This window comes from Equus asinus, chromosome 7, assembly GCF_041296235.1.
Source record: "Equus asinus isolate D_3611 breed Donkey chromosome 7, EquAss-T2T_v2, whole genome shotgun sequence".
Taxonomy (NCBI): Eukaryota; Metazoa; Chordata; class Mammalia; order Perissodactyla; family Equidae; genus Equus; species Equus asinus.
In genome coordinates this window covers 38,717,257-38,745,083 of record NC_091796.1, presented here as the reverse complement: position 1 = coordinate 38,745,083, position 27,827 = coordinate 38,717,257, and the positions used below count along the sequence as shown (strand labels likewise).

General features: G+C 41.1%; 1 protein-coding gene and 1 long non-coding RNA gene across 3 annotated transcripts in view; one reads left to right on the top strand and one right to left on the bottom strand.

Annotated features, from left to right (window-relative positions):
- Window positions 1-22,875, bottom strand: part of LOC139045656 (uncharacterized) — a 69,442-nt gene extending 46,567 nt beyond the window's left edge. The window contains exon 1 of the long non-coding RNA XR_011504469.1: window positions 21,750-22,875. This is a non-coding gene — a long non-coding RNA (uncharacterized lncRNA). The remainder of the gene's footprint in view (window positions 1-21,749) is intronic.
- Window positions 22,858-27,827, top strand: part of MAPRE2 (microtubule associated protein RP/EB family member 2) — a 147,184-nt gene continuing 142,214 nt past the window's right edge. Inside the window, exon 1 of one of the 2 annotated variants that reach the window (XM_014829268.3) lies at window positions 22,858-22,973. Coding sequence is in view for 1 of the 2 variants with exons in the window: in XM_014829267.3 (XP_014684753.2) it covers window positions 24,450-24,473 (24 nt within the window). In the remaining variant the exon portion in view is untranslated. Of the gene's footprint in view, window positions 22,974-24,134; window positions 24,474-27,827 lie in introns of those variants that run through there. The other variant, XM_014829267.3, reaches the window with a different exon arrangement.

The window sequence follows — 27,827 nt, the reverse complement described above, 5'->3', positions numbered from 1 at the left end:
GTGCCAGCACAGCAGTGTGCTAAAGAACATCAACTCCAACTTCTTAGGGTTGACGCTGACTCAAACAGTTAAACGTTGTACAACGTTAAGAAACAAAACTGTGCCTCCGTTTCCTCATCTGAAACCAGGAAAAACCATAGCACCCATTTTGAGGAATCATTTTGAGGATTAAATGCACATATAACATTATAAATATTCAATTCATTTTAACTTTTTAATTGTTATTATCATTCACCTAGATTTTCCCTAGAATTGGCAATTCTCAAAGTATCTCAATTCATTTATTTTCTCTTCTCTTACTCCCCATTTTCAAAAATCCTCTCTCATTAGATCTTGATCCTTCTTTCCCCCTGCCTTTTCCATGTAGATTGCTCTTCGATATAATTTGTACTTTTTAATCATTTTTATCTTTTATCCTAAATTTAAACATTTTTAATTTTTTCAAATGTAATTATCTAAAACATCTTTTAAAAATAAGTGCATTTTAAAATATAAATAAAATATATTATTATATAAAGAACACAAAATATTAAATTACTGTTTTACATATCTGTGGGTGAATCTACATAAAAATGGTATAATTAAAAACACCAAACAGCTATAAATATACTGAAAGAAGAAATGTTTACCCAAGATGACTATAATATGAGGAAATAGGTTAGACGATTGTGTGACAACTTTTTCCGTAGGAGGCAAAATTATTTCCTTGGTCCTTCAAGGATCACTCTTCTTATTAATAAAAGCATGTCTTTTTTCCCCAAAGCTCCCTATCCTTAGGAATCGTTAAGCATGATTTAAGTTGTCAGCAGATTAATTCAAATTTTCACCAATAAATTATTCACATTTTTTCCTCCAAAAATGACTAATGGAATATTTAGGAAGGGCAGAGTGTATTCACATTTTGACAGTCATTTTTATCAGAAAAGGGAAAGCACATATTCTTAAACATTTATCACTGGACTACATTAAAATTAGTAGCAGACAAAAGAAATGAGAGAGGAATCATTGTCTAAATTCCTGAAGTACAGAAGGATGTGGTTAGGACTTTTAATTAATATAATGCTTCACACACAAGTCTAACATACATGGCTGATAGTGTATAAACTGCAGCTAAGTGTTTGTTAAATCAACATTACAAGCCTGAAACCATAAGGTGCTGGGTCACACATATTTAAATCTTTTGATCTTTGACCTGTGGAAGACCACATTCCTAATGACAAATGCACAGAAATATGCATAGAATATGAAAGACAGCAGTATATATTGTCATGTACTTTTCCTCATACTTTGTAGAATTTTTTCATTGCCACCCTCTCGGAAGCAAAAATAACTAGCTGTTCTAAAACATGGGCTGGTTTTAGAAAGTGACCTTTCATCCTTTCAAGGAAGATTGCCCATGATCTCAGCTGACCTAAAGCAGGCTACCACAGAGCTACCAGACACGGGTCCAACCACTCAAGCAGGCCAACTCTGGGGCGTATTAAAAGATGTTTGGATAAAGCCTTTTATTCTCCAAGTGAATTCACTACACTTCAAAGTTTGGGGGTTAGATGAATAAGACAAGGAGCTCTACTGGTGTCTGGCAAGTACAATATGTTAAAGAATGTCTAACCATTCTTTGGCAAATCAGATCTAATCTAAAATCTAATCAGATCCAATCTGACAATGTGGTATTGAGCAAATAAAGGATTAGCTGGTTCAGCCTCATGTATAAATAAAAGTTTTCCCTTAATAATCAATAAATATTTATGGATTCTCTTTATCAGTGATTATTGTCCTACATTTAGGTTTTTTTCTTAAGACTTTTTTAGAATAGTTTTAGGTTTATAATAAAATTCAGGGGAAGATAGAGAGATTCCTTACATACCTCCTGCCCACACACACACGTAGCCTCCCTCATTATCAACATCACTCACCAGAATGGCACATTTTATACCAAAGATGAACCTACACTGACACATAGTAATCACCCAAAGTCCATCCCTTACTTTAGGGTTCATTTCTGGTATTGTACATTCTATGAGTTTGGACAAAAATATAACAACATATATTCATCATTATAATATCATGCAGAGCATTTTCACTGTGATAAAAATCCCTACATTTAGGCTTTCGTCTGTGTTTCTTGACTTGCTTTACCTTTTCAATGATATGACATTTTAGAAGACAGAGTGTAAATGCCTTTGTTTTATTTTTAAAAGGTCATTAGGAGTAAATATTTTAACAATCCAGGAATAAGTCTGAGAACACTGATTATCTTTCTTAAAATTGTACTAAAAGAGTAGTTAAATACTAATTAGGAAAACACCCCAAAAACTGTGGAGAAAATACTACTTGTGTTCCTTATAGCAGTGCTTCTCAAACTCTAACGTGTTTTTGCATCAACTGGGGATCTTTCTAAAATTCAGATTCTGATACTATGGTGGAGGGTGGGGCGTGAGATCTGCACTTCTAACAAGCTCCCACTGGGGGCTGATGTTACTGGTTCTAACGCACAGCCACGGTGGTGGTAAAGGGCGTGAGCTCTCTCAGCAGATAGACCTGTGTTTGAATCCGAGTCCTACCCTTATTTATATGCAAACTTCCATTATAAGCTTCCATTTTCTCTCTTTTTATTTTCTCCTGGAGAAGATTAGCCCTGAGCTAACATCTGTGCCAATCTTCCTCCACTTTATATGTGAGCTGCTCCCACAACATGGCTGATGAGTAGTGTAAGTCCACTCCCAGGATCCAAACACGCAAACCTGGGCCGCTGAAGCAGAGCACATGAACTTAACCACTACCCCACACAGCTGGCCCCATTTTCTCTTTTTAGCTATTTATAGAAAAGATACTTATAAGATCAGATCAGATATTTATCTTTTTGTCTATTATAAAGCTAATATTGGTACTTCCTGAGGTTGTGAGAATGAAATGAGTTAAGATTCCTTAAGTGCTTAGCATGGTGCCTGGAATACAATAAGCACTCAATGAAAGTTAGATATTTTATTGCTCTAGTAGTTCTTTATGAGCAATAAGTTAACAGCATATATGGCCCCACTCTTTTCCCTGAAGTAGTGAGAACAACGGCTTCCCTCTCTAGTCATACTCTCTGGATCTCACCATCTGGCCAACAATGCTGAACTGCTTGTATTTCCCTCTGTAAACCAAACCATCTCTCTCCATTGTGTCTGTGCTTCTGTCCCCTCAGCCTGTATCACACTAAGTTCTCTCAGAAGCTTTTCCTCACCAGCGTCTGGTCCATGCTGGACAAGTGTCATCTTCTTGCTCACAATGTATATATTCCTGTGGTTGCATTGCCACACTGCTGTAATCAACTGTTCCTTTACCTCTTAGACGAATGTGCTGGTAGCCTCAGGAGCAGTAACAGAGTATATGTATAACAGTCACTCAATAAATCTGTGTTGAATGAGGGAATGAATTAATAGTATATCAGCCAGGTTTAGAAATTGCTATTAGTTCCTTACACAAGGGGCAAAGCCTTTGGTGTACTCTCATCCCAAATATATTTGTAAAGTGATCAGGCCGTCTACCAAGTCAGCCTTCTCTCTACGTCTTCCTCTACGCTTCCACCCTCCAGACTTGGAAGAAAGCCTTTTGGATCCGATTCCAGTGTTTGGTTCTGAAACCTGTACATGCTACTATGTCCACTGCCTCCAGCCTTGCTCTGTCCCTCCTGTGACTGACTGGGGGGCTAATTCCCACCCTGCTCCAGCTCACCCTGTTTTCTAAGGGCTGATCCCTGCTCTCATTCAGCTCCACTTTGCTTTAAGCAGGACCCTTGGAATGGATCTGGATCTGAGCTCGCTCTCTATTTCATCTCTTTATTTCCAAAGAGGAGTTTCAGCTCCATGTCCTTTCTAATCAAATATTCATCATTCTGGCCACAATAGGCCAGAACCGGTGGTGGTCATAATTGAACATGGCATTTCCTTTGAGTGTAGGATAGCTCTGTTCTCAGTTTCCCAGGATCACTGCTAGATTCCCTTCCGATAGTATGTCGTTGGGGGGTCCTTCACTCCCACCATCTGTCAAAGTGGACCAGAAAGCCTAACCTCCTGCCGAGGCCAAACCCTTGCCCTTGCCAGTGGTGGTAAACCACGTGTTTAGCCCAGTGTGTACTATTGGGCTACCCAATATGTACCAGTGTGTACCAGTTTGAGGGAAAAGCGCATCAATGAGGTCAGTGCAGTATGAAGCAGAAGGGTAGTGGGAGACCACTCATCTCAAACTGGTGGCCCCACATCAGTTAATTTGAAGACATAAAGAGGGTCCAGGGTTTGATTCCAAGTGGAAATTAAAATGGATTGGTACAGTATTCCATTCCAATGAATTTTTTCTAGTCTGAATAACAGACTCATCAATCTAATAGTTTGGCTCTCTCCTGCCCTGGATGTTCTGATTGGCCCATTTTCACCTGACAGTCAGTCAAGGCATAATTGTCAATTATGGTCTGGGTTTTGTTTTTGACTTTTTAAGAAATTCATACCCCAAGTGAAAGAAATGTCAGCTTTTCCTTAGGATCAGGTTTAGCTTTGTTTATTGCTCTTTAGAAAGCATATTAAGCAGGACTCATTTGCTCTCTACTTTCTAAGTAGTTCCGTGGGAGGTAACAGAGAAGGTGAGCCTCAGACCCGGATTCCATTCAGGAGAGGGTTTGGGGGAGGCTGTGGCGACGGTGCAGACACGTTCCTCCAGGCTTGCTGCCCACCTTCTTAACATCGTGACACTAAAAGCTGGACGGAACTACTGACTCCCCAGTGATTTTACTGACCTGAGAAAGTGGATAATAAGCAGATCCGTTCTCTTATCACCATGCAACTGGGCCAGGACAATCAACTGTAATCACAGCTAATGGCTCATAGAAATTGGCATCATGCAGACCAAGGATCTAGCTCATTTGAGACTCAATTCATTTCATACAGCTTATAGTTGCCAAAATGTACTCAGTGCTACTGAGTATTCATAGGGATCTCGATCCCACATCTGCAGCCACTTAGAGATGCTGTGAAAGAGACTAGCTTCTTTCCAAATGGGAAGCACTGCCTGCCTAAGGGATTCTTTTTCAGATGTGTCTATCTAGCAAGGTTCATATTTTAGAGAACCACTTGGAAACTCTTCTCAGGGGTTTCTAACCATGAATGGCCAACCATTTCTTTCGGCAGCCAGTGAAATTGTGTTCAGCATCTAACTTTATAGTGGAGTCACTAGCTCCTCCTTTGAAGTCAGATGACGCTTTTTCTCTGTAAAGGTCCAGAGTCCCCATTGTATTATAACCGAGTTGGATCTTCTCACATACTAGTGCACAAGCAACCTGCAGGCAGCAACTGTGACTCTTGACTTTGTACTATCCTTAGTGCCCACCAGAATGCTTTGCACGTAATAGATGCTGAATGACAGTATAGATTTCAGTAAATGGAACATCTAATGCCCAGCAGAACGCTTTGCACATAACAGATGCCAACTGACAGTGTAGATGCTGAATGACAGTACAGATTTGAGTAAATGGAAAATCTAACATTTGACATGTGATAGTGAAAATTGCCAAGTGATTTTGGAAATCAGAAGAACTGAGCCTCATTTTCCTATACACAAAAAAATTGTTTTGTTACTGCCATTATTTAGTTAGAATACCTTATCACAATTGATTGTACTTCCTTACTATATCTGCAGAATATATATAATTAGAAAGTGGCTCAGACACAAAATTTTGTTTTAAGAAGTTTTCTTGACAACTGATATCTGCCCCTCACTTTAGACTTTGATGCTTACCAAATTTTAGATAACCAGAAGTATCAATATGGTCATCATATTAACACAAGACCAGCCCTGGTTCAAGTGTTATCAGTAATAATTTCCTTAAACCTCTACCAAACACATTCCTTTAAAAAAAAACCCAATCTTGCTAAATATTAAAATAAAACTTTTCTACTTCCATTGTGACTATTTCATGGTACTAGAAGAGTCGCAACCCTCAACGCTAGTTCATTTGCTTATGCTAAAATAGGTACGTTAATGCTCGGCAGTGCTAATTCCTCTCAACACAAATGCCTGTCTGTCTATATACACATGACTCATCTTCTTTCCTTCCTCCAGGGAGCCAAGAAACATGTTTATTCTATTCCTTCACATCTACATCTGGGAATCTTATTAGCACAAGTTAAAATAAATAATTCAGCTTAAATAGCTCCGTTTAGCAAATCTGTCCTTCCCTGTAAATTCACACTTACTATCCAGCACTCTGAAAATGCTCATAGTTATTTAAAAGACTTTGGCAATTTGGGGAATTTTAATTTGTTAAAAAAAAATCTTTAAATATTCTCATTTTTATGTAAACATATAACATTAAATTAGAGCAGAAACCTTAAGAAGTGGGAAACAGCACTGTAAGGGATACAGCGAGCGCCCCATTAATGTCCCCTTGACTATCACCTCTGCAAATGTGGGCCAGACTTCCAGCTCCTGGCACCTGCGCTCCCTTCCCCGAGGGCCTTTTCTAGCCACTTTACATCAGGTCAAAAAATGCCATCCCTCAGCAGGAGCCCTCCACCAACGTGGAAGGGAGTTAGTAAATAATTACCCCAGATCCCTTGCCTGGAGAGCGGGAGAGAACACTGAAGTGTGTGTCTTCTACACTGGCTCCCAGTGGGATCAAGAGCAGCCGCCCACAGTGGTATCTGGCCACACAAGGTACCTTTTTACTGGCTGTCTTCCCTCCCTGTCTTATTGCCGAATTCTCTTACTTTTTGCTTCACCTCCCAAATAAACTTCTTGCACTGTAATCTTTTTCTCAGGGTCTACTGCTGTGAGAGCCCAAATTAAGACCGTTGGTGAGATAAGAAGTCCTGAGAGGCAGATGCTTGGGCTGGCATTCTAGAATTGAATGACTTGCCAGCCAAAAGACAACAAGGGCTCCATTATGGGTGGTAAGAGGAATGGTGACAATCCCAGCCACGCTGTGGAACCGAATTACTGAGACTTCCACCTGTGATGAACTGGGGCCTGTTACAGGTGGAAGAGGATGTACTGGGTTATGCAGTATCTCCAGCATTTGGGAGACTTGGGGGTCATGGTAATTGAGAACCATGAAATCAACTTGTCATTAAGTGCACCTGAAGCTCTGAAGGTAGAAAAATGACAGGCATATTTATGCTCCTACCAGCTCGGCTCCCCTATTCCGTTCCCTGAGGTCATTCTCAGACCACTGAAGCCACTTTGCCTGTCTGTGCAGTAGGCTGCAAGCGCCGGGAATTAATGACCTCCGGGTACAGCTTTCAACTCATGATTGACAGGAACTGGTGTGTAAATACCCCAGCTCCTTACCCCTTGGCTGAGATGACTCTGAGATACATGTTCCACGCTGGCTCCCAGAGTTTCCTCAGTGGCGTGAAGCTCCAGGAGCCCACATGATAACTGGCTCCATAATACACTTCTTAACTGTTCGCTTCGTTCCCACTGCCACTTCCCAGGGTTGCTTCACGCCCCACTTAATCTCCCGTCCTTGTCTCAGGGCCTGCTTCAGCAGACGCCCAAACAAATCAACTTGTCTTATCCATCATTAATATGACTTCAGTGTTATAGCTAAAGAACCAGGCAAAGCTGTGAGGAACATGCACAATCCCATCGGATATCATTTAAGTATTCATACGACTTCGAGCAATTAGGTAAGAAAATTATGAAATGAATTCAGAATAGGATCAAGGAGTAAAGAGATTAGCTGAATCCCATCAACTGGTAAGGCAATTATGAGGAGGAAGAATTGGATTTTGTATAAGCTGAATCTTAGGGACTTAAGTGGGCTGAAAGACTATTCCTTTTGTCAGGACCTGTTAAAGCCCTATACAGAGGACTCTCACTGCCCCAGGGCCTTGGCAGTATCTGAGGACAATAAACAGTCTATGAGCCAAAAAAATTAATAGCAGATACACAAGCTAGTCCATCTGAGAAGGTCTTAGAAGTAACTCCAATTTACTAAGTAGAAATTTTTCCCTTTGTTTCTCTTCTACGACCCTGGGAAAATTTAGATTAGAGAGAGATGAAAAGGTATATCAAATATATATTAATCTTGTGTTAAATGTTAGAAAAACATACACAAAGTTGGCATTAAGAGTGTAATAACTGGGGGGGCCAGCCTGGTGGCACAGCGGTTAAGTTCGCACGTTCCACTTTGGCGGCCCGGGGTTTGCCCATTTGGATCCCAGGTGCAGACATGGCACCACTTGGCACGCCATGCTATGGCAGGTGTCCCACATTTGAAGTAAAGGAAGATGGGCACAGATGTTAGCTCAGGGCCAGGCTTCCTCAGCAAAAAGAGGAGGATTGGTGGCAGATGTTAGCTCAGGGCTAGTCTTCGTCAAGAAAAAGAAAAAGAGTATAATAATTGAGAGAATAAAGTTTCGCTCAGATGCATCTCATGATTCCTATTTTAAATATGCAATTAGGTAATTCATTCAGACATGATTTTAGATGAAATCATGTAAAAGAACTATGGACTTATAAGCACTACTGTAACATTTAGAGTAATCAATATGTAAAAATTCTCCATGTTTGTAAACAGAATTTAATGGATTTTAAGAATAATTTAAATGCCTGCAAAGGTGTTTGTTCTGATCATTTAACTGCTTTAAAAAAAACAAATATATTAAATTTATATATACTCCTTAAAATTAATTTTTAAAATAGAGTTATAAACAGAATAATTAGATTTATAAGTTTAAATTTAAAACTTAAGGAAAAATCAGAGTTTGGATTTGCAACTTTAATAAATCAAATGCTAATTTTTAAAATTCAAAGCAAACACAAACAGTCCTTTCTATGAATAATAGCTGCCCTCAAGGACAGCCAGAGGACTCATCTTTTCAAGGTCAGGACACAGTGAACCTGTGGTCATAACCACTATGGACTTCATATCTTAAAAGATGGCTGTCTAGCAGCCTACAAGGCCCCCGAATTACCAGTTCTTCTCAACGATTTGCATTTTTAATCCTTTCATCTCCTGGTCTGAATTGCATCTATTTATTCTTGGAAGAAATAACTGCCTAATTCTTCTTGGAATTATTGTCATATTTTTCCTGCTAGGGCCACAACTCTCAGAGGTATGAACACGACCTCCAGTTGGATTCTGCAACTGATCCACACCACAACACTCAGCCACAATGGGCATTCCCCACACCTCACCCACCCACAAGGTAAAGAACACGAGCAACTTTGTATCCACTTCTCCCCCCTTAACATAATCAGAATAATGTCATTGGTCTATCTCTCTATTATCCTGATTGACTGAGTTTTCATAATTATACGAGGTCAAAGTATTAATTTTTCTAATAAATAAAACTGCTTAATGTTCAGAATTTGGGGTATATGTCGGGACTTCTTGTTTCTTTGTTTTACCTTAGTGAGTTACCTAAAACATTTTCTTACCTTATTGGATGAAATCTTTCCTTCAGTGAACTTCCTAGAAGGTTACAGGGCATCGCTCAAGTAAATAAAACAAGGCACTGCAGTTGCCCTATTTTTCTGGGGAGGACTGACTAATAAGAGTTATATTTGCTTTACGTAAATGGGCTGCTCAAAGAAAAGAAGTGAAATGCTTAAACATTAAAAAATGTTGGTCATTGTTCGCTGCCATAAATCAATCAGAAATTGAGATTGAAAGACCCAAACAGTCCATCTATCTCATTCCCACTCTTTTACATAAAATGGGAGTAGAAGCCACTTGGGAATTCCTCACCTGCCCTCCCCAAACCCAAGCCCAGATCCTGTGGCTGCTGATTTCATCAGGAATCTTACTACTGCTTGGAAATCCTGTGACTGAACCTTAGAAATTTCTCTTTTTTTGAAGTTTGGCCCTGAACTAACATCTGCCAATCTTCCTCTCTTTTTCCTCCCCAAAGCCTCAGTACATAGTTGTATATTCCTGCTGTAGGTCCTTCTAGTTCTTCTATGTGGGACGCCTCCTCAGCATGGCTTAATGAGTGCTGTGTGTAGGTCCATGCCCAGAATCCAAACTGGCAAACCCCAGGCCACTGAAGCACGGGGCACAAACTTAACCCTTATGCCACTGGGCTCGCCCCTAGAAATTTCTCTTGCATGCTTTCCAGTTCCCAAACCAGACACTACTCCTTAATTCTCAACAGATGAGCCCACCTACTTCACCAAGAAAATAAAGATCATCTCTTCTCTTTTCCTATATAGACATCCAGCTAACATGTCTGAGTACCTACTACATGCCAGGCAGTATGCTCACAAGACTATGCCTGAGAGAAAAGTAAGATGCAGTCTCTGCCTTCCAGAAATGCATAGCCTAGTGAAGAGGAAGATGTGGGAAAAAATAATTAAAACAAAACATGGTAAGTGCAGCTGAATGAGATGGGATTGTAATTCACAAGGCAAGCAGAGCTTTTATAAAAGCCAGTAAAAGAGGTAGTTACTTGGGATTTTTCCCTGAATTCATTCTAACTGCTTCCTATATTCTAACTTATGATTATTTCCATGCTCATTGTCTTTAACTTCTGCCTGATCCAGTTTAGGAAAATATAAATGCAATATATGTTCCAAACCATTTTAAAATTCAAATTAATCTAATAAATTATAATAGTGTTTAAGACCTTAGTTCCTGGCATAGTTCATTTTTGAATGATTTACAGCACAGTGTGAGTTAGCACAAAATAAATAGAGCTTTTTAAAAACCAGTGAATCACAATGGTCTCAGTTCACCAAGGACCGTTTTTAGTGACAGGAATATGTATGTGAACAGAAAGATGGTCACGAATTGATGACCATAACCTTGAACCAGGGTTCAAAAACTGTAAAATTGTATTCTATCTTTGTTAATGACACAGATCATAACTTCACGCAATAAAACTTCATTTACCAGCCCTTGCTTTCTAGTCCACTGGAAGTCCCACCTCTACGACCAACTACTCCATGACAGCAAGCAAGTCTCTTGAATACTGAAAGGATCATAATAACCTTCCTAACTCACAGAAACATTCTGGGAATCGAATCACATAATAGATGCAAAAATATGTTTGAAGGTTTTTAAAATACTACATATAGGCAATGTATGATATTATTATTATTAACATAATATTCAGTGTGCAAGAGCCTGAAATAGCATGATTGGGGCAGTTGATTTTGAAGCCATTTGAAACTAAAAGTAGTACAAAACCATAAAGTCTAAGAAAAGGAAAATAGGCATTGAAAACACATCCATGGCTAGGCCATTTCAAGCAGGCATTTACAGATTCTTTGAAAGGAAAAGATTTGCTCACATTTCCAATAGGAGGAACTAAGTGTTCTATATTAGTCTACTTTATATCAGTCTTCAATTGTATAGCAAAGCCAAGTTCTAGATTACTGAATTCTTGGACCATTCCAGAAATGTGAGGGCATCCAGGTCACCATATGGTTCCAGGATTATGTGCCATATCTTTCCAAGTGTCCTGGGCATTTGTATTCAATCTTTCATAAAAATAAATTTCAAGTCTAAAACATCATTGAATATAAGATATACCATTATTTTTTATATATATACTACAAAAGAAAGCTCTATTAAACTATGACATGCCATGACACATACCAATTTCAAAGATTTTAGAATCCAAAAAAAAGTTTCTCTTAGAATCAACGAATATAGTAATTGCTTTCTTATTATAAAAAAAAGTAATGCTTATTTGCTGAAAAACTGGAAAAGACTATGTATTAGCAGAAACATGGTTGCAAGTAACAGAAAAGTTAGATTAAATAAGAAGAGGTTGCGTAATGGAAAATCCCGAGGAAGAACAGAGGTGAGGGTTGGTTTAATTCAGGGACTGCAGGCTATCTCAAGAGCAGTTTCTCCCGTCTCTTTGTTCTGCCTTCCATGGTGTCAGCCTTCCTGGGACAAACTTCTTTCACGGTACCAGTTCCAGGTTTCCCATCTGCACCCCACTCTACACTGGAGATGTAGCTTCTATCCTAGCACTCCAGGCAACAATTCGAAAATTCACCTGGACTGCTAAGATCTAGGTCAGCTCACCTCACCTGAACTGTAACTGTTGCTGGGAAAGTGAAAATGTACACAAAAAGTATATGGACTGCATGGGGAAGGGAGTAACACCCAACTGGAAAATCTGCCTACTTCTACGAATAAAAAAAAAAAGATGCATGTGGTGGGGGGAATTGCTTAAAAGCTGTGATGGTTAATTTTATGCATCAACTTGGCTAGGCTATGGTGCCCAGTGGTTTGGCCAAACACTAGTCTAGATGTTGCTGCGAGGGTATTGTTTAGATGTGATTAAGTAGATTACTCTCCATAACGTGGCTGGGCCTCATCCAGTGAGTTGAAGGCTTTAAAAGAAATGCTTGAGGTTTCCCAAAGAAGAAGGAATTCTCAACACTGCAACATTAGCTCTTAGCTAAGTCGCCAGCCTGCTGACTTGCCCTATAGATTTCGGACTTAACTCCCACAATCATCCTACAATCGCTGGAGCCAATGCCTTACAATCTCTCTGGCTCTGTCTCCGTCTCTGTCTCTTTCTCTCTACATATATATAACAAATTGGAAAGTATAAAAGAATATAAAAAAGGATAGAAATTCTCTGTAATCCAGAAATACCACCAGTTTAAAATATTTTCTCCAACTTTATTTACTTTTCTATGCATGGAAACATTTTACTCAAATGACATCATACTGGATATACAAGATTCAAAACTTTTGAATCTTATTTCTGTCCCTTAATATGTTCAAGTGATGATTTTTCCATGCCTTTAAATATTTTAACATCATATTTTTAGCAGTTACCAAATAATCCATCGCATAACTGAATTATAATCTGTTAAACTATTTGACTATTTCTGGGCTTTTTGTATGATTTCATTTTGTTCTTTAAATACACAGCACGCTCTCCGGATGTGTAAAGGCAGTGAGGTGTTCTCTGGAATCTGAGGTCTCCACAAGTCAGGAGCAAAAGCGTTGCACTTGGCAGAGGTACACTTATCTCCAAACCCATCCAATCGTATGCATTAAACATGCACAGTTTTGTGTATGTCAAAAAAAGGATTGCACCTGGTTGCACTTGGTGCAGGCTAGAGCTCATTGTGAATAAAAGGCATGTTGCCAATTCGTCCTTTAGCCAGGGTGAGTCTGACCTGGCAGCAAAAAACTATAACTATTCTGGAGTGCACCACCAAGATCTGTACCCACCATAAAGGTCTCTGTGGCAGTGACATGGACTCCTGGTCCTTGGGCCTACGTCATCATCACTATTGAGAGCACGCATTTGTTTTCAACTAACATAGTAATATTTGTGACTGGTTCAAAATTTGTTTAATCTTATAAATTCCTCATAAGAATGAAAAAAAAACCAACAGAGAAAATAAAAGGAAGAAGAGGAGTTATGAATGGGCCTGTCTGGAATCTCAGTAGGACCATATTCTGCACACTATATTTACTCATTTACACTAATTATGAGAGAAAACTAAACGTGCACTCCTGAGTGGTGAACAGAGTGGATGTTCTCGGAGAACAGAGAAACACACGGTAGCATGGCCAACTGCATTAGTGTTTCTCCAAGCACAACTGCCTGTGGAGTTTCCGGGCCTGACCCTCCCACCACCAGAGATTTCACTCTCCATCCATTATCCTCATTTACCGAGATCCCCATCCAAGTCCCCAGAGCCAATACAGCTCCCAGCAGCTGGATTTCTCTGAGACAGTTAAGTGGCATTTTTCTCAATTCCTTTTCTCAGACTTTGGATGGGGGATAAAATTTTTGTGAAATGATGATAGTAATGACAAGAATTAATTTGCGGATGTGGTTAAATGCGATTTTAGCAATGCCTTCAAATATAGCATGTGATTAGCCCCTCACTGGTACAGATAGTCATTGTCTTTGAGAAACTGATTTCTAGATCTCCTGTCCTACTATTTTAATATATTTTATATATTTCCTTTTAATTTATTTACTTATTTGCCATATTCTAGAGAAAACTTGCTTGTGAATGCTGGTTTTTATTTTTAAGACTAAACTTAAATTCCTATGTAAATATTGTTGGGAGACTCACGTAAGATGTGTTTGTGGTCTTCATGTATCTATAAGCTAAGAGAAAATTGAAAGGACTTTTTCTTCTAGATGCTGAAAGATTAAAACTTGCATGCATGAAAGTAACTATCTTACTATAAACTTATATTAAACTGAGTTGGAGGTTTTTGCTAGGAAGATTAGCCCTGAGCTAACATCTGTTGCCAATCTTTCTCTGTTTTATATGTGGGTCACCGCCACAGCATGGCCACCAACAAGTGGTATAGGTCCATGCCTGGGATCCAGGCCCAGGCTGCCAAAGCGGAGTGCACTGAACTTAACCACTAGGCCACAGGGCCAGCCGCTAAACTGAATTTTAAAAATATAAACGGAGAGCCCAGCCCAGTGGCGTAGTGATTAAGTTTGCAGACTCCACTTCAGTGGCCCAGGGTTCATAGTTTCAGATCCCAGGCTCAGAGCTGCACACCGGCCATCAAGCCATGCTGTGGCAGTGTCCCACATACAAGATAGAAGATTGGTAGGCCAATCTTCCTCACCCAAAAAACTAATAATAAAAAAATAAATGGAGTCACTAAATTACGGAGAAATAATACAATATGGTAACGAAGATTTGGATTTAAAAAATTAGAAAGTGGCGGTCAGTCCTGTGACCTAGTAGTTAAGTTCAGTGCTCTCCACTTGGACAGCTCGGGTTCAGTTCCCAGACGTGGACCTATACCACTCATCAGTGGCCATGCTGTGGCAGTGGCCTACATACAAAATAGAGAAAGATGGGCACAGACATTAGCTTAGGGCAAATCTTCCTCAAGCAAAAAGAAGAAGATTGGCAACAGATGTTAACTCAGGGCAAAATCTTCCTCACCAAAAAAAAAATAAAAATAAAAGGAAGATAATTCAAATTGGGACATATTTATGAGTCTATTCTTCTCCTTTATTTATTTATGCATTCATTCATTCAAAGATATTTATTTATCATCTATATGTTCCAGACGCAGTTCAACACACTGGAGATAGAACAGTAAACAAAATGGACAAAAATTCTTGCCCTCATGTGGCTTCCATTCCAGTGGAGAGAGATACATCCTTGCACTAAAATTAATTCTAATTTAATAAAGAAGACAGTGCCTAAGCGCTTGATATGTTAAATAATAAAATGCTCCAAAACCATGATACAAGAAATTTCCAAAAAAAAAGAAATTTTAAATAAATATCTATTTGGCATTATTTAATTACAAAATCTTATCTATTATGGTTAGAAATAGAATTGTATAACACCTGGAAATTAAACTGATAAATTATCTGCAGTTTCTTAGTAAGTATAAAATAAGGAGTTGGGGAAAATGGCATGGCATAAAAGCATCCTCACAACTTAGCAAGAACATACTTTGACAGGTTGGTCAATAAACAACATAGAGACGATGGACGACAACGCACCATGGTTTTACAATGCTCATGATTCCTGAAGGGACATGTGTACAGCAGAATCAGAAAACATTCACAATTTCTATAGTACAATAAAAAAAATAAATGGCTGGCTTGAACAACAGGGTTTCAGGTGTAAAAAGATAGAATGTAGTAGGAGAGAGAGGGTCTTCCAATAAATAACAGATAACACTTGAGAAATAACAAAATAGTAATCTTAGAAAAGAAACAAAGGACAATATACTTGTAAAGAGGTCAAGTAGAATGCAAAACTAGCCTAAATGTCCAATTAAAATTCTAAGATTGTCTGTTTGGTGAGGTCTTACCATTATGCAATGGTAAACTGGTTCTTAATCATTTTCATTATAAATAATTATAAATGTGAAGCTGTTGTGTTAATTTGTCTTCAAATGAAGAGGTATTTTTTAAGACCAGCAGCTGTAGAAAGAGCTGCAGATCAAGAAACTAAAGCTACTAGAAAATCTGTATCTCCAAGATCTCCTGAGCTTCAGATTTATATTTAAAACACCCACTAGTCATCTCCCAGGAATCCCTTGGAAACCTCTGACTCAACGCGTCCTAAACTGAACTCTGTATCTTGTTCAATATCCTGTTTCTTCATCTCAAGTAACAGTTCCACCATCCACTCAGACTGGCAAGCTGCAAAGCTGGGACTCTCCCTCCCTCTCTCTCCCTCTCTCTCTCTCCCTCTCTCTCTCTCTCTCTCTCTCTCCCTCTCTCTCTCTCCCTCTCTCTCCCTCTCTCTCTCTCTCTCCCTCTCCCTCTCTCTCCCTCTCTCTCTCCCTCCCTGTCTCTCTCCCTCTCTCTCTCCCTCCCTCTCTCTCTCCCTCTCTCTCCCCCCCCCTCTCCCTCCCTCTCTCTCTCTCCCTCTCTCTCTCCCTCTCTCTCTCTCCCTCTCTCTCTCCCTCTCTCTCTCTCTCCCCCCCCCTCTCTCCCCCCCTCTCTCTCTCTCTCTCTCTCTCTCTCTCTCTCTCTCCCTCTCTCACACACACACACACACGCATGCACACATACACAGTCATCTACTGAAGACCACATGCTTTGATGCTCTCTCCTCTCCATCACCAGGTCCTCATCAGCTTTCTCCTGGATCAGGATACTAGCCTTTTAGCTGATCTTCCGGACTCTGGTCTTTCATCTTCCATTCCACCATTCCACCATTCCACCATTCCACACTGCTGCCAAAGTCACCTTCCTAAAAACAAACCTGATCATAGACACCTTTGCTCTAATACCTTTTTTGGTTTGCTTCCACCTACACATTCCTATAAGTAAAACACTTCTTACCTCACACATACATATTCACTTGTAAATTATATAGATATACAACTACCATGTTAATATATTGTACATACAGTAAAACATGACATAAAATTGAAATCTTAAAGGGTGAGATAAAGATGAAATATACACTATTTTTATATTCTATATATTAATCATATATAAAATATTTGGCTATCTCAAAATGTTATTTAGTGAGAGTAATGTGGTTGAATATGCTTCATAATTTTTGGAAAGTTTTATTGCTGTGTGATAAAGCAACTTGAAATCTGGCTCTAAGGGCAGTTGATTTTGAAGTTTGGTTTGGTGCCTGTCAGAGCTCCAGAATACAGAGAACCACATATACGAAGAGAGGAAGTATATTCAGTGGATGAGCTTAATGATGCTCGTTTTTTAAAGTCATCCACCAATTTTGCAAGGACTTTTGTGAAAATTCACTAATGCTTGCATTACTAATGTTGTCTTCAATCATTTTAAGTCATTTATCCATTTTGTGAGGCTTAGATTAGTCAAACTAGATAATATGCATAAATCCACTTAACCAAGTCCACGTAAACTGCTAATAAATTACAGTTTGCTTTAAATGAGTGAAGAGGTTAGGGACACCTCCTCAATGTTGTGGATCCCATCTCTTCCCTCAGAAGTCATTGCGCCTGATAAGTCCATCTGTCTGTCTGACATACAGAACAAGCATGAGCACCAATGTCAGTCTGCATGTTATTAGATCCTTTCTCATGTTTTCAGATAGTTATCCAAATTTTCGTGTTTCCTTTCCACACCCCAGTGTATCATCTCACACAACCCTAGAGTGTTCTCACCCGACTTTGGAAACCACTAGCCAATATATTACTTCCAAGCATCTCAGCTGGACACACCAGGCCTTTCCTAGTCTGCGCTACTGAACTCTCCATTCCACACACCCTATCCTTGAGCTACATTGAACTTTCCATCATTCTCCAATCTCTGATCCTATCTTCACTTTCACATTCCCTCTCTGGAATACTCTGCCCACATACTCTGCCTTATCCCAAACCATCCTCACCTGGTACACTCTTTCGATGACTCTTTCCAAACCCAACACAAATGTGAACCCTTCTCTAATGTTCTTCCTCACTGTCCAATGTTCTCTTAGCATTTCATTCATACCTTTAATACCCCTCAAGCCATAATATGCAGTCATTCGTCTTTCCCTGTGCTGTAAGTCCCTTGAGACTACAGACCATTTGGCTAACCACAGTACCTAACACAGTGACTGCCCAGTAGAAGGCATCACAAAACTGCTGAATAAATTACAACTTAGAAAGACTGAAGCAATTTTAAAATTAGAAAAGCCAAAGAAGAGCAAATCTCTGTTGAAGAGTCAAAGACCATTGGAAAGAAGATTCTGAGGAGATCCAAGGAATCAATTACCTGTTATTCGAACTCTGGTTGACCAACTCATGGACAGGATAGAGGGGAACAGCAAAGAAAATGCAATTGGCAAGGTAACAGTTAATAAATCAAGAATAGCTTTCAACAAAAATTGGTTGCATTGTCTCTCAGTGGCTCCCAAGGTGAGATGGTAGCGATGCTCCTGGTTCCTACAAAGCCATTTGGGCTCCATGGAGCTGCAACAGAAAACTTGAACAGATTTCATCTCTTGACCTCAGAGACTGAGAGGGTAAATTTGAAGACAGCTTCACACTTTAGGAGATAACTACTAATCAACAAATTAATTAATTAAAGCTGCTGCCTTCAAATGTACTGTGATAAAAATATTGAATTTATATTTGATTCTCCTACAACTATTCCACATCTGTTCTAAGCAGCATATATAGATCCAACTTATTTCTTTGTATATGGGGTTTTTTCAATGTGGTATAAAATCATAAACACTTCTTTTACACAACTTTGCATGAGCCAAGGTAACATTTTGCTCCTTTTGATGTACATTAAGCATAGCTATGAAATCAAGCATCTATATTATATAGTAAGCATATTTTTCTCTGCCATTCTATATTATCTTACTGGAGGCAGCAGTTTTTGCTAGTGGATATAGCTAGAAATTAGCACTTAGGTGAGCCATTTAAACTCTTTCCTTTACTTCATCCATAAAATTATGATACTTTATAGCGAACTCACAAATATTTACTCATAAGAGCTCACACAATGCTTTGAAGGTGGCATTACTTTTTATTTCAACATTTGCTCCATAACTAGACACTAGAGTCATCACAAGGCAGTGATCCCTGTGAAGCTGTCATCTTATGCCACCTTTACTATTCATCTTGATAAATGCTATCATATCTTGGTAATGAACACTTCCATCTCAGTCTTACATGGTAGTACCAATACATTTATAAGTGGTTCACTGTAGCGTATCTCTTGAGGTTATGATTTATACTTAAAGCAGTATTATATCTTAGCAAGGACTCGAAGCTAATAATAAATCAGATAAAATGAAAAGGATTTGAACAAATAGTTTAAAATATTAATTGATAAACCTGCCTCTCCTTTTTAATCCCTCATGTTGGATATTTGTGGAAATATATGATTGAAGCTCTCAGAATATTGTTTTAGGAAGACGCTGATTTTATGTAAAAATATTTATTTGGGAACAGTTTTATAAGAGGTAAATGTTTTAAAAAGGATGCCACTGATGGATGTGGGCAGAAACAACATAAAACTGTTGAGATCAAGGGCACTATTCAGTGCCCAGCAACACATGATAACATCCTATATCTGAATAGCATTTTAGAGCTTACAGGATTCATCAATGCTTTATCTCTTTTAAACACATGAAGTGCTTGGAGATGTAAGAAACAAGTTTAATTGATAGAATCTCTGATCTTTGGAGAAAGAAGGCCAAAAGCTTATTGAAAACCATGATTTTATTTTTCTCACATCGATGTGAGTGATCTTTCCCCCTGTTTAACTGATTTTTACTTATAAGCCTACATTTCAACATTCCCTTGAAGACAAAATATTCTTTGTCAAAGGCATAATTCAGACAACCATAGGAGAAACATGGGACAATCTGATCCTGCTGAAGTATTGCATTCTTCATAGACATCCATTCAATCCTCAAATAGACAATGACCATCGATGTCGGCAAAATTAGCTAATTTGCTTGTGTTGATGTAACCTTACTTATTTAACAGTTGGTGCATCCCCAGGGGTATAATCAAGATGCAAGCTCCTGTGTCAGAGAAGAGTTTGGATGATCAGTGCCTGGAGAAGACTAACCTTGGCTAAATCATCAGGTGACCCTGACAGGCAGAGGGACAGGATTTTTCACTCTTAAGTGTCTTTCTACATAATAATATTGTATGATAACAACGATAATGTTTCTCCAAAGAGAAACTCCACATACAACTAGGTACCTTCCTCCAACACAGAGGGCAATCTGTGCTCACCCTCCACTGTAACTAGACTGTTTTCAGTTTAATGGTATCCCTAACCCTCCTATGTAACATGGATCCCTATGGTAGACATTACTCATGCTCACCAGGATTTCTACTTTCCCATTCCTTCTGAGTACATACTCCCTTAAAGTTAGGTAATGACTACGTGACTTCCTTTGACCAGTGAAGTGTGAGAAGTGATCTGTGTTGCTTCTGGGTGAAAACATTTAAGGTTTGGTGCACAGTTTTTAATACTCTCTTCCCTTGCCATGGTGCTCATGGAGGGGTCATAGGAACGAAGAGACTAGAATAACGAGTCACCCTGAGAGCTTCCTGAAGATTTTGCATGAGGAGGAAATTAACTTTTATCATACTAAGCCACTTACATTTGAGTGCTATTCATTACAGCAGCATAAGCTAGCCTACCCTGACTGATGGAGTATCTCACTAGCTCAGTTCACACTGATTACCATTCATCCAGCAGCCCATAGCTACATACATAGCTGTTACACCAGTAAGTTGTGTTCATACATAAGTCGGCCCCAGTCACTGTTGTAGGCAAAATCTCACAGAAATATCTGGGAGCAGCCAGAAGGAAGCTGGGATAATCATACTGTGTATCCTACACCCTTGCCAGGTCCCTGAATTAGCACTGAGGGCTTCCCAATGCAAATCACCATCTTGATTTATTACCAAGTAGGTGTCCATTTCATGGGAGGAGGAAGGAGTTTAATTTAGAACACACTGAAACTTCTATGCTAGTAGGAAATTGAATGGAAATGCCTAGCAAGTAATCAGTAATGCAGAAATGGTGCTTGGAAACAAGTTAAGAATGTGGGTATAGATTCAGAAATAATCTCCACACACTTGAAAGTTGAACATAAGACATGAATGAAATTTCCAAGGGAAATGGCAGAAAGTGAGAAAAACAAAAAGCCAAGAAATGAGTCTCAGGAAACATTCATATGTGGGGGGCAGAGAGGCAAAGCAAGGAAGGGATTTATGAGACCTATGATGACAATACCCATTCATTTTGAGAGCTAAGAATACCATATCTTCATTAATAAATGCATTTAAATTTAAATTTCAAGGTTTTTAATGAGGATAAAAAATGTACTTCTCCTTAACAATCCATTTACTCTCTCAGATATTAAAATAGATTACCCATCCGACAGGCAGCTGGACATTATCTGTTATAAAAAGCAAAATGACTTTTTAATCAATGTCCCAGAACTAATTTATCAAGATTTAAAGTTTTCCAGAAGAACCAGAACTTTTAAACATGTACAATTTGCTCTCCATTACAGTCGTTCATCTATTCAATAACCTTATTCTACACATCTGACCCCTGGTAGGCACTACAGGAGAGTAGTTGTCATTCTTGGGCTGGCTGCCTCATCCCCTGTGCCCATTTCATACACTGCTCCCCTTCTGAGTATGTTGGACTTTATGCTCCTGCAAGGATGACCCCAAGAGTTAACTAGCTAACATTTTCTATATGCCAGGCACTATACTCGGTGCTTTGTACAAGTTTTCTCACTTAATCTTCAAGACTGAAGTGGATACTAGTATCATCCCCATTTTACAGTTTGGGAAGTTTAAATGTTGAGAAACTCACCTAAGGTCACACAGCTATTGAAGTGGTGCAGTCAGGACTCAAAATAGCCTGGTCAATGCCAAAGTGGGTGCTCTAAGCCTTGCTACTCAAAGTGTGGTCCTCAAACCAGCAGCATCAACATTACCTGGGAGTTTGCTAGAGATGCAGAATCTCAGGTCCAACCCCAGACTCACACAATCAGAATCTGGTTATAAAACAAGGCCCCCAGGTGATTCCTCTACGCATGAGAGTCTGGAAAGCACTGTGCTAAGTCACTCCACTATGCAGACTTCACTTTAACAGCTGCTGGGGAGATGGAGACAATCTTTCCCCTGAGTGGCAATTTGGGGGAAAAAAAGGTCTGTACGTCTTCTCCAAGGGCAAAAGGAAGGACTCGGACAACAGCTTCTTGCAGTTGCAAACAGTGGAGATCAGCAAGGGTTGGGACCACTTCCAGAAGCAGCAGATCCTGAGCTGGGTCCTAAAGCCAGACACTTTTCTCAATTCATTTCATTAAAAATGGGTGCTGTTCCAAATGGACAAGTGCCCACATCAATAATCTGGAGTTAGCTTCTCCAGCCTGGATTCCATTTTCCAAATAGAATCTGAGTGTCACCCACACCAGAAAAGCAGATTTAAAACCTCAATAAAACGGTGTTATTGCATTGTTCATCGTATCGTTCGGCTTGGAATTACCTGCTGTAATTAATAATGTTCATGACAAAATTAGTTTGCCCCTCATCAAGTGTTCCCCAGGTATGAATACAAACACTTGGTGTAAAAAGCAGGTGCATGCCGGATGGTGTGAGGACTCCCCCAGGGACAGGTGCTTAATTCACGGTGTGGCGTCGCCTTTTCAAGCCCCCTCTCCAAGCCGTGCTGGCCTCTTCCCTCTCGGGTGGGGCCCAATAGCCCAGCTCATTTCACCGGCTGGCACTTTATTCCGTGTCACCAACTCTTCCCGGCTTCCTAGGGCCCTAACCAGCGTGCCACCTTCCAACTGACCCGCCGGTGGGTCACTCGGATCTTCTTGGCCCTCTCCTCAACTGGGGTGCCCACCTGCACCCCGCACCCCCGCGAAGGAGTGGCGCCGGCTGGGCTCTCTCGGGTGGACTCACCGAGCAGTGGCAGTGGCAGAAGGCAAGTCACGTGGGGCGGTGGGGGCGGAGCGCAGCAGGCCGGGTGGGTGGAGAAAACAAAGCCCCCAGCTGTCAGTAGAGGAAGGAGGCGACAGCGCCGGAGCAGGTGAGTCAAGTGCATTTAAAGCGGTACCGCCCTGGCGCGCCCCCACACCCCCTGCCCTGGCGCAGTCCCTCCCAGCCCGGACCCTGGCCGCGCCTCCACTCGCCGCCCGGGGGCTGCAGCCGGCCGGTCGTGGAACCAGCCGGACCGGGGGTCTCTGAGCCCAGCAAGAAGTTGCGCAGGGGTCGGCGGCGCGGCCCCTGGGTATGCAGCCGCCGCGCTCCCGCGGGCCTCATCTCTCCTTCGGGGCCCCAGCGCTGCGTACCCCGGGAAGGGGAGGGAGTCGGGGCTGCCACGCTGGCAGAGGCAAAGTGGACTGTCTCGGTGGGTGAGGGCCAAGGCTGTCCAGGACAGTGACACTTGGCGCTGGTGAAGAAGGGAGTCTTGCGGGTGCGCGCCCGCGGCGCACGGACCTAGAGGATCCAGAGTTGGGGCTCCGGGACTGAGAACTGGGGGCGCTGGCAGTGGCTGCGCGCTTCGGGGCAGACCAGGAAGTGCCGCGCTCCGGCGCCCGCAGGCTGGGGAGCAAACCCTGGACCCCCGGCCCTGCTCTCGCCCTGGTGCTTCCCCTCCGGCAGAGATGAGCCCCACCACTCCCCACTCCGACTCTGACTTCTGATCGTGCTCCTGGGACTCGGGAGCCGGGTTCGCGGGAAAGAGAGCGGGTTATTATTCTGAGCCCAAGTGGTTCTTCTGCAGGGAGCACCCTGCGCACAGGGCGAGGGCTTCTTAGCGACTCCGCACAGTGCTTCTGTGGGAAATTTTTCAGCCCACCCTTAGAAGGGCTGCGCCGAGGCCAGAAATCCCACAAAGGGCCAGAAGGAGGGGTGGGCACAGAATGGCTCTCCCCGTTGAACCTGGAGCACTCGGTAAAGCAGACTTACGACCTCAAAAGGGCTGGTGGATTTGGTCACCCCTTGAGTCACTTTGCCAGTCCCGTGCTAAGGGCTGCCCAGCGCAGAGGGCAGAGCTGTAACCTCAGAGGAAGGGGCGCTGCAGCCATTTGATCAGGAGGAGCCTTTGTCTTAACCCCTAGTCTCCTTCTGCTAGTCCTCGCTGGGTCAGTAGCGCGTGGAGTAATTAATATTCCAAACATTAGCCGTCCCTTCACTTCAGCAGCAGCCAACACTGCTGTCCCCTCCCTGCGGTTTTTCTCCACCACTTACTCACGTCCTCTCCTTCAAAAACATGGAACGTGGTCCAGACGCACTAGGCATGAGGAGGTCACTAAACGCACTATAGTGCTGTCACGTAAAATCAAGGGTTAAGTGTTCAAACCTGCACCCGCCCGCCAGCGACGAGACGGAAGAACTTTTTTGATTAGCATAGTATCTGCCTTGAGGCCGCGCTGCGAGCCGGCGGTTCGGTCCCAGCCGGGGTGAAGCGTGCAGTCCTGTCTTGGTTGAGGTTTGACGCAGCACCTGCTTCTAATCTGAGAAGACCTGAGGTTTACAACTTTGCTGAACAAGACACTGTGGGATGAAACAGAACAGAGACCAAAAGGTAAACCGGAAGAATAGCAAGATTTGAGATGCTTCTCTTGGACACTCAATTTAGCTAAGATTTTAGCAAGCAAAGCGGGGGGAGGGTCCTTGTCTAGCCAGTGTCCCTTCTGGAAATGCACCCTTGCTTTAGCCAGCGTTCTTTGCTGCCTAACTAATTAGGTGTCAGCGGCTATGTGTCAGAATCTCAAAGATAGGAGGTTTAGGAGCCCACCAAGTGGTCATTAGGTAAGCTTAACTGGTGGGTTTCACTTGCGTGGAGAGAATGATGCTTCTCCAAGCAAAGGTTCCCAAACTTTGCTGCTTATTGGAATCACGTGGGGAGCTTTGACAACTCCTGATGTCTATTTCTCATCCAAACCCATTTAAATCAGACTGTTTGGAGACGAGAGCCAGGCATCTTCCTACTTTTTTTTTTTTTTAATCTCCAGATGATTCCATTGCGCAGCCAAGTTTGAGAACTGACGAAAACGAGCAGTTCAGTGGCCAGAAGCTGCAGGCATAGCAAGACAAGATGCCAGTTTAACGACTTGGGTGGGTGGGGGAAAAGACGCTGAAACTGGGGTGCGAAGACCAACGCCCTAGGACTGGGGACTGTCATCTGGCAGCTTGGCTGGCCATGACACCTGCCACATCATTTTTTACCCTCTCTGCTGAGGGTCTGGCTCTTATTGGGAAGATCGAAGTTCACTGTCAGTGCTGGGCTTCTGCACAGTTGTTAAGGAGACGGGTAGAAACTTTCATACCCGTGATGACTCATGTGTAGCAGGCAGTGGGGACACCCAACAGAAACTAACCGGGAGCAGCCCTGGTGAGTCAGCAGGCTGCACTTCAGGGCGGAGCCCGGAGAATAAGAAGTAATTACATAGAGCAGTTTATTGAGGCGCACACCTTCAAAAGTACATTTGAATATCTGATCAGGAGCTATTTCCTTATAGGAGCCGCTCCCTTTTCCAGCGCCCTATTCTCCCTGCTTCATATAATGCTCTCTCCTGTTAGGAAGAGGACATAAAGCCATTTAGACATCTTGTAATTTCCTTGGTGGAAGCATATAAAAAACTGTTGGGAAAGTGTGAACTGGTTTGGATTATTTCGGTTATGCGAAGTGGAGAGGATGAATTTGCAGTACATAAGTTTTGAATACAAAAAAGTCAAATACTGTTTAATTACACATTCAGGGGTGGATTAAAGGATCAATTTAAATAGAAATGGTTACACCTAACATTTTACATGAAATTTAGTTTGCTATTAACCAAAGATTCCTTGCTTTAAAAAAAAATCATCCCCAAGACATGACCCTAATAAGATAACCTGTTTAAAGATGTACACGGTTTATTAAATAAACGTATTTTTCTTATTTTTATTGCTATTAACTTCAATTTTTATACCTCTCCTTTCTTCATTATTCTTTATATCCCCATGGCTCTCTCTGCTTTCTTCCCCATTCTCAGTCTCCTTAAGCGGGGATGACAGTGCCTGACACAAAGCAAGCATTCACTATAGTGAGTTATTGAACTTTGTTAGAATCTCTCGTCACATCTATGTACCCTGCTTCATATTCTATTATCTCTTAGGGGCCTTTATGTCTGCAGCCCCCATAGCACAGAGCACAGGGTCTTTCCTGTTGTGGATGCTGCTTGTTTATACTGAGCATTATTGGAAGATGGGGAGAACATTCGTATGCAAATCATCCTGAGTACATTGTTTTATTTTCCAAGACAGACGTTCTGGATGTGTAGGAACCAAAGTTCTGTTACAATGCTTAATTGCTGTAAAATAGTAGCTCATTTGCTCACTTACATTTTTACACAAAACAATTTAGCATTCTGATCATAGCCAATAATTGTTATAACACTTAACCACATTCTCAGGGTGGAAGATTCACTTCACAAAAGTTGGCTCTCTACCCATTTATTTATTATGGAGAAAACACATGTCCAACTATGTGGATGCCTAAAGGAACTCATTCAGCTAGGAGAGTTATTTCAGAGTAGCACCAATGTCAGGTTAATAGTTAAGCAGCTTCTATTGTCATCGGCCTACATGAACGATAACAAAAGTACATTGAAATAGCCAGCATTTTTCAAATGGAAAGTTGCATGTATTCTTTGACAGATACCACCAAAGATAAATGTTAAGGATTCCCAAAGGCCAAAATGATGTAAACGAACCCATTCTCATTTCTGTGTGGCTTAGAAAAGGCCCTCCGGATGTATTTCTGAAATTTCAACCCCTTTTTTGGAAGGTCTAAGATATTGAAAGGCTGAAAGCTAGTCTAGAAAAATGTCACTAATCCAGACTAATCAGAGGATGGTATAAACCACCTCTGTCATATTTATAATTAGGCCAAAAGGGGTGAGGCAGAAAGAATGGTGTCATCTCAGTTTTAGAAGCTCTGAAGTTTTTGAGAACCACCCAGTCTTATTACCTTAAATTTATACAGCCCTTTAGTCTTATTAATGTATCAGGGCCTAAATATAATTGGGAAGATAGTATTCCCATGTGCCACATAGCATAAGTAAGTCCAAAAATTAAATGATCTTCCAAAGATCACTTAATGGTGAGAAACCTGAGGTCCTGACTCCTTTTCCGGTGTCTCTTATGTCATACTGCTGTTTCTAAATAGGTTTTGATGTAATCTTGCCTGGAGGTTTTGGCTAGACAAGCTCAGTTCTAATTATCTTCTCTCTCCTTAAAATAAGAGAAACTACTCACATACATCATGCTGTTACTGACTTTATTCTTAAATAATCAGGGGGCTGCCCCGTGGCCGAGTGGTTGAGTTCATGTGCTCCGCTTTGGCGGCCCGGGATTTCACCGGTTCTGATCCTGAGTGCAGACGTGGCACCGCTTGTCAGGCCACGCTGAGGCGGCGTCCCACATGCCACAACTAGAAGGACCCACAACTGAAAAATATACAACTATGTACGGGGTGGATTTGGGGAGAAAAAGAAAAAAATAAAAATAAAAAAATAATAAAATCATCAACCCTTGGACTAGGCCAACCCAAACTGTCTGAGCCATCATTAGCTTCTTATCCAGATAACCCAAGTAAGAAGTTTTAAAATTTTCGCCCAAATCATGGAAGCATCAGCTCTCTTGTTTTAGGGCCCTTCATGGTCAGTCATACCATCCAACAGAAGCTTAAATGCCCTGGACAGCATCTTTACTAATAGTCCTCCAACTGATGCTGAAATGTCTCCCTCGCAGCACCTTCCACCCATGGTAGGCTCTCTGCAGGGAGACCACAAAGAAAGCATCCAACTCTCTTACGTATTCACCTGCAACCATCCTAAACATTTAAAGTGAATTTATTCTCCTTAATGAGGGAAATCTAGCTATAGTATTTCAAATC